Source organism: Scyliorhinus torazame, chromosome 18 (assembly GCF_047496885.1).
Source record: "Scyliorhinus torazame isolate Kashiwa2021f chromosome 18, sScyTor2.1, whole genome shotgun sequence".
NCBI lineage: Eukaryota > Metazoa > Chordata > Chondrichthyes > Carcharhiniformes > Scyliorhinidae > Scyliorhinus > Scyliorhinus torazame.
Genome location: NC_092724.1, coordinates 133,633,666 through 133,640,387, shown reverse-complemented (window position 1 = coordinate 133,640,387; position 6,722 = coordinate 133,633,666). Strand labels below are relative to the sequence as shown.

The 6,722-nt window shown below is 44.0% G+C and overlaps 1 protein-coding gene across 1 annotated transcript in view; it reads right to left on the bottom strand.

Annotated features, from left to right (window-relative positions):
* Positions 1-6,722, bottom strand: part of fasn (fatty acid synthase) — a 118,581-nt gene that overhangs the window by 70,544 nt on the left and 41,315 nt on the right. Inside the window, exons 14-17 of the mRNA XM_072483409.1 lie at positions 6,445-6,648; positions 3,928-4,043; positions 1,960-2,135; positions 1,556-1,747 (exon numbers count right to left, since the gene is read on the bottom strand). Coding sequence (XP_072339510.1) covers positions 1,556-1,747; positions 1,960-2,135; positions 3,928-4,043; positions 6,445-6,648 — 688 coding nt within the window. The remainder of the gene's footprint in view (positions 1-1,555; positions 1,748-1,959; positions 2,136-3,927; positions 4,044-6,444; positions 6,649-6,722) is intronic.

Below are 6,722 nucleotides of genomic sequence, written 5' to 3'. Positions count from 1 at the left end.
TCAATAAGATTTGTAAGGCAAGACCTACCCCTCACAAATCCGTGCTGACTATCCCTAATCAAGCAGTGTCTTTCCAGATGCTCAGAAATCCTATCCTTCAGTACCCTTTCCATTACTTTGCCTACCACCGAAGTAAGACTAAATGGCCTGTAATTCCCAGGGTTATCCCTAGTCCCTTTTTTGAACAGGGGCACGACATTCGCCACTCTCCAATCCCCTGGTACCACCCCTGTTGACAGTGAGGACGAAAAGATCATTGCCAACGGCTCTGCAATTTCATCTCTTGCTTCCCATAGAATCCTTGGATATATCCCGTCAGGCCCGGGGGACTTGTCTATCCTCAAGTTTTTCAAAATGCCCAACACATCTTCCTTCCTAACAAGTATTTCCTCGAGCTTACCAATCTGTTTCACACTGTCCTCTCCAACAATAATCGCCCCTCTCATTTGTAAATACAGAAGAAAAGTACTCGTTCAAGACCTCCCCTATCTCTTCAGACTCAATACACAATCTCCCGCTACTGTCCTTGATCGGACCTACCCTCGCTCTAGTCATTCTCATATTTCTCACATATGTGTAAAAGGCCTTGGGGTTTTCCTTGATCCTACCCGCCAAAGATTGTTCATGCCCTCTCTTAGCTCTCCTAATCCCTTTCTTCAGTTCCCTCCTGGCTATCTTGTATCCCTCCAATGCCCTGTCTGAACCTTGTTTCCTCAGCCTTACATAAGTCACCTTTTTCCTCTTAACAAGACATTCAACCTCTCTTGTCAACCATGGTTCCCTCACTCGACTATCTCTTCCCTGCCTGACAGGGACATACATATCAAGGACACGTAGCACCTGTTCCTTGAACAAGTTCCACATTTCACTTGTGTCCTTCCCTGCCAGCCTATGTTTCCAACTTATGCACTTCAATTCTTGTCTGACAACATCGTATTTACCCTTCCCCCAATTGTAAACCTTGCCCTGTTGCACGTACCTATCCCTCTCCATTACTAAAGTGAAAGTCACAGAATTGTGGTCACTATCTCCAAAATGCTCCCCCACTAACAAATCTATCACTTGCCCTGGTTCATTACCCAGTACTAAATCCAATATTGCCCCTCCTCTGGTCGGACAATCTACATACTGTGTTAGAAAAGCTTCCTGGACACACTGCACAAACACCACCCCATTCAAACTATTTGATCTAAAGAGTTTCCACTCAATATTTGGGAAGTTAAAGTCGCCCATGACTACTACCTTATGACTTCTGCACCTTTCCAAAATCTGTTTCCCAATCTGTTCCTCCACATCTCTGCTACTATTGGGGGGCCTATAGAAAACGCCTAACAAGGTGACTGCTCCTTTCCTAGAGAGAGAGCAAAAGAGAAAAAGGAGAGCCAAGAGAGAGAGCAAAAGAGAGAAAGAGAGAAAAAAGGATAGAGAGAGAAAAAGAGAGCACGAGAGCGAGCATATGAGAGAGAGAGAGAGAGAGAGAGAGAGAGAGAGAGAGAGAGAGAGAGAGAGAGAGAGAGAGAGAGAGAGAGAGAGAACAACATTCGGAACCTGGTACCTGTTTTTGGTAGGATTGTCGCCCTGTGTATGACAACATCTTCAAATATTACAGGTGACTGGTCCATAACCGCTCCAGTCAATCGTAACAACGCTCGCCAGGCCAGAACCAGATATCCAGTAGCTGGATAAAGTACTCTCCCATCAATGCAGTGATCGGCCATATAATTGTCAGGAGATTCAGGGTTCACATCTGTGGGGAGAGCACAAAATCAACAAGATATTAAAATAGATTGAAAGAATATGCAGCTACAGAAATTCAATTTGAATAAGATTTTATCGTCCAGGTATTGTGTTTTAAAAGTATCCAAAAGCCAAAAAGAGACAACAAACATGCTTAAATGATCAGTCAGCACAGTAGAGTGCAGTACATTTATTCCAGTTTAGGATGACGGAATAGCTCACCAATATTAAATACAGTGGCAGATGCTAAACCTCCAGAGCCCGCGGAGAAGTCCTCGGTCTTGGGCACGTCCCAGATCTGGCTGTGGTCCCATGTGATGCAGGGGGAAATTAAGGGGGTCCCAGCAGGGATGGGATACTCCACAGGTGGGAATAGCTTGTTGGAGTCCAGATTCGTCCTGTCATTTCAAAACAACACAGGAATAGATAATGACATCACGCCAATGTAAGCTCATTAATTTTAAAATCTCATTGCAGCGGCTCATGGAATCAGTTCAAGCAGGAACAATTTTCTGGAACGGACTCGCTTTGTCCCAGAGTCAGCTCCAGACGGAATCTCCAGTTATTATGGAAAGAATGGTATACAATTCTGGTCGCCACACTACCAGAAGGATGTGGATGCTTTGGCGAGGTAACAGGAGTGGTTTACTAGGGTGTTGCCTGGTATGGAGGGCATTAGCTATGAGGGGAGGCGAGATAAACTCGGTCTGTTCTCACTGGAACGACAGAGGTTGAGAGGCGACCTGATAGAGGTCTACAAGATTATGAATGACAGGGGCAGAGTGGATAGTCAGATGCTCTTTCCTAGGGTAGGAGAATCAAGTACTAAGTGCGTGGGGAAAAGTTTAGAATAGATCTGTGAGGCACCTTTTTAAAAAAAAAAACCCCACAGACAGTGGTAAATATATGGAACGCGCTGGGAGCAGGTACGATAGTGGCATTTAAGGGGCATCTAGATAAATATATGAATAGGGTGGGAATGGAAGGATACGGACTCCGTAAGTGCATACGGTTTTAGTTTAGACAGGCGCCATGGTCACGCAGGCTTGGAGGGCCGAAGGGCCTGTTCCTGTGCTGTATTGTCCTTTGCTCTTTGTAAAGATGGTTGCGGGTTTTTAATTTTTAAAACTTACGCCGGAACGGAGTATTGCAAACTTGCCAATAATAGTATTTTTATTTTTGGGAGTGCACAGACTTGGAATTCCTGCTTTCCAACTTCTGGTGTAGACCGGGAATGCACATTAGAAAACTCTTGCACTCCTTGCCTAGGATATTAAGACCCACAAATGGAAAACTATGGGCTGTGGCACACAATATCTCAAAATATTCACCTGCCCTGCACCCAAAATATACCAATGGAAAATCCAGGCCACATTTTCCAATTGCTACAAATGACAACCCCCCCCCCCTCACAAATCTTTTATCACGATCTGTGGCATGACGTAGAAAAAAGTCTTTGGGCAAGCCCTTGGGTCGGTCTTTTAAATTTTTGCCGAAGATAAAATGGAATTCCTTAAAGATGCAATTTAAATAGCACCAGGCTTTTGGCATCACTGTAGTTACCACTCCCAGGAGCTGAAACGGAACTCTGCATATCCCATTGAGGGAGCTGCCATCAAGGGGTTTAATTTGCTTTCTCGTGTCCCCCGGATTTACTTCACCCTTTTCCAGTCTTTATGTCCCTCACTGACCAGCACCTCAGTCCTTCATCCCATATTACTTCCTTACTGCCCATCCCATTTGACCTCCATTTTGCGTACCAAAATTAGGAGCTGGCTGTTCTGAAGCCAATCCAGCAGGTGGAGCATCAAACGCCGTCACAGGAGGCTCAAGTGGAAAGTAAGCAAACTCCCTGTTCGGGGAGGCTGGTACGGGAATTGAACCGTGCTGCTGGCCTGCCTTGGTCTGCTTTCAAAGCCAGTGATTCAGCCCTGTGCTAATGCAGCAGCTGTCAAAGCAATCGTGCAAAATATAAAATGCAGCCCATCTGCCCTATTGCTAAAAAATTTAAAAAAGGAGCAGCATAGCAACAAAAGTCACCATTCGCCCTCTGGTCATGATTGAATATTTGATGAATGAGTATGGCAATGGTGGAAAGGCAAGGTTTCTCACCTGTGACAAGCAAGTCGCACATGTTCTTACCAAATTTCAATTCACATATCTCTTTCCCCTCTCAGATAAATCACTTACCCACTGGCATAGATTTTGCCAATGTGTGATAAGAAATACTCCAGGTTATTGCTGTGCCCTCGCTTCATCAATGGGATATTAAGACAGGATGGCTTCAAACTTCGTTTCAGAATTGCCTGAAGTAAATAACAGAACGCTTGTAAGGAGCGGTGTTCACAATTAGTAACCTTTTACATTGAAGCTAGTGTTCAGCAGTGACATGCAACTTCCTACTTCTATTCCAAAAGTGACCAATACATTTTCACACCTGCTTTTCTACAAGTCCTCAAAGTGTCAATAATCCGAAATATAACTAGTTTACCCAGAGCGCAAAGACTAACAGCAATAAATTCAAAGGAATTGACAAATTTAGGCGCCGATTTCTGCCATGGTCTGAAACAGCCTGGATCTGTGCCTTTGCATTTGCGGCAGAGTGTCTTGGCTTTATAGAAACATCGAAGATAGAAAAAGGTGGCCATTCGAGCCTGCTCCGCCATTCATTATGATCACGACTGGTCAAGTTCAATACCCTGAACCCGCCTTTCAACCCCCCCCCCCCCAAAATCTCCCTTGATCCCTTTAGTCCCAAAAGCTATATCTAATTCCTTCTTGAAATTACAAAACGTTTTGGCCTCAACTAATTCATTCACCACTCTCTGGGTGAAGAAAATGTCTCCTCACCCCAGTCCTTATCCTCAAACTGTGACCCCTAGTTCTGGACTCTCCCACCATTGGGAACATTCTTTCTGAGTCTACCATCTAATCCGGTTATAACTTTGTAAATTTCTAGGAGATCCCCACTCACTCTTCTAAGCTCCAATGAATATAATCCTAATTTAACTCTCTCCTCATCTGACAGTCCCGCATAGCAAGAACATCCTTCCTCAGATAAGGACCCCAAAACTGCACACGATACTCCAGGTGTGGCCTCACCAATGCCCTATACAATTGCAGTAAAATATCTCTATTCCTATACTCAAATCCTCTCGCTATGAAGGCCAGCATACCATTCGCATAATTCAGTGATTGATGCACGAGGACACCAAGGTCTTGCTCAGTATTAAGGTTTAAATAATAATCTGCTTTCCTATTTTGCTACTGAAGTGGATAAACTCATTTATCCACATTATACTGCATCTGCCATGCATATGCCCACTCGCTCAGCCTGTCCAAATCCTGTTGAAGCATCTCTGCATCCTCCTCACAGCTCACCCTCCCACTCAACTTTGTATCATCTGCAGATTTGCAGATAGTAAATTTAGTTCCCTCGTCCAAATCATTAATATATAATGTGAATAATTGGGTTCTGGCACAGATCCCTGCAATACCCCACTAGTCACTGCCTGCAAATCAGAAAAAGACCCATTTATTCCAACTTTTTGCTTCCAGTCTGCTAACCAGCTCAAAAACTTTACATATTAATCTGCTATGAGAGACCTTGTCAAAGGCCTTATGAAAAGTCTAAGTAAACCACATCCACCAGTTCTCCCTGGTCAACTCTACTAGTTACATCTTCAATGAATTCTAGTAGATTTGCCAAGCATGATTTTCCTTTCATAAATCCATGCTGATTCTGTCCGATTACACCGCTGCTTTCCAACTGTTGTGCTATGAAATCCTTGATAAGGGACTCCAGTTCCCTACCACCGACATTAGGCTCACTGGCCTAGTTCCTGGTTTTCTCTCTACCTCACGTTTTGAATAGTGGGTGTACATTCATTACCCTCCAACTTGTAGGAAACATTCCAGAGGCCAAAGAATTTTGGAGGAGATATACGAGGATGGTGCCTGGATTAGAGAATTTCAGTTAGGAGAAAAGATTAGATAGGCTGTTTCTTTAGAACAGGAGGAGATTGAAGGGAGACTTCATTGAAGTGTACAAGTACAAAATAGCATTGAGATATAGAATGGGTGGGAAAGCCCAACTCCTGTTGGGCGAGGGATTCACAATCATGAGGTATAGATTTCAGGTAAGAGAATCAGAGGGAAACGGAGAGGAAATGTTTTCACCAGGAGGGTGGTGGGGATCTGGAATTTATTGCACAAAAGGGTGGTCGAGGCAGAAACCCTCAGCATATTTTAAAAGTACTTAGACATACACCTGAATCTACAATGTTACAATGCAAGAGCTGGATTGGCTGGATGGCTACTTGGCAGTTAGCACAGATACAACAGACCCAATGGTCTCCCTCCCTCATTGATGTAGATTTCTATGATTCTAAGTGTGTCAAATCTCTCAGGTCTTTTGCGAATATTATAATACCTTTAAATTAGCAATTTACCGCAAAACTAGTTGTCAAATCCAAAGGTGCAGTTGTGGATTTGCAACTTTTTGTGACAATATTGATTAATGCTCAGAAGAAACAGTCTTCCTGTTACAAAGCAATTCAGTGCTCCTGAAACCAGATGTACACTTGGGAAAGAACCTTGTATTATGTGGAATTCCCTCATCTTTTAAACCTCAACAGCGAGCACACACTCCATTATGGTAGGACCTTCCAAGTCGGGTGTCGATGCAGTCAGAAGCAAGGCAGATACCTGAAGCAGGGCGTGAGCAGAAATCTCAACCACGACAGCGTTTTCCGGAATATGCTGCAGTCCTTCCTGGAACAGGACTGGGCTCACCAGGTTGTTGACATGATACTCAGCAGAGGAGAATTTAGCCAGGTCACTACCCCATTTGGACTCTGGGATTGACGTACTGATCCAGCGAGGAGAACGTGCTTTGGGAGCAGTTATAACCTGTCAGGAAGGTGTGAGGAAAAGGGTGTTCAGAAAATCAGTACATAATACAACGGACACTCAAATTATCCAAA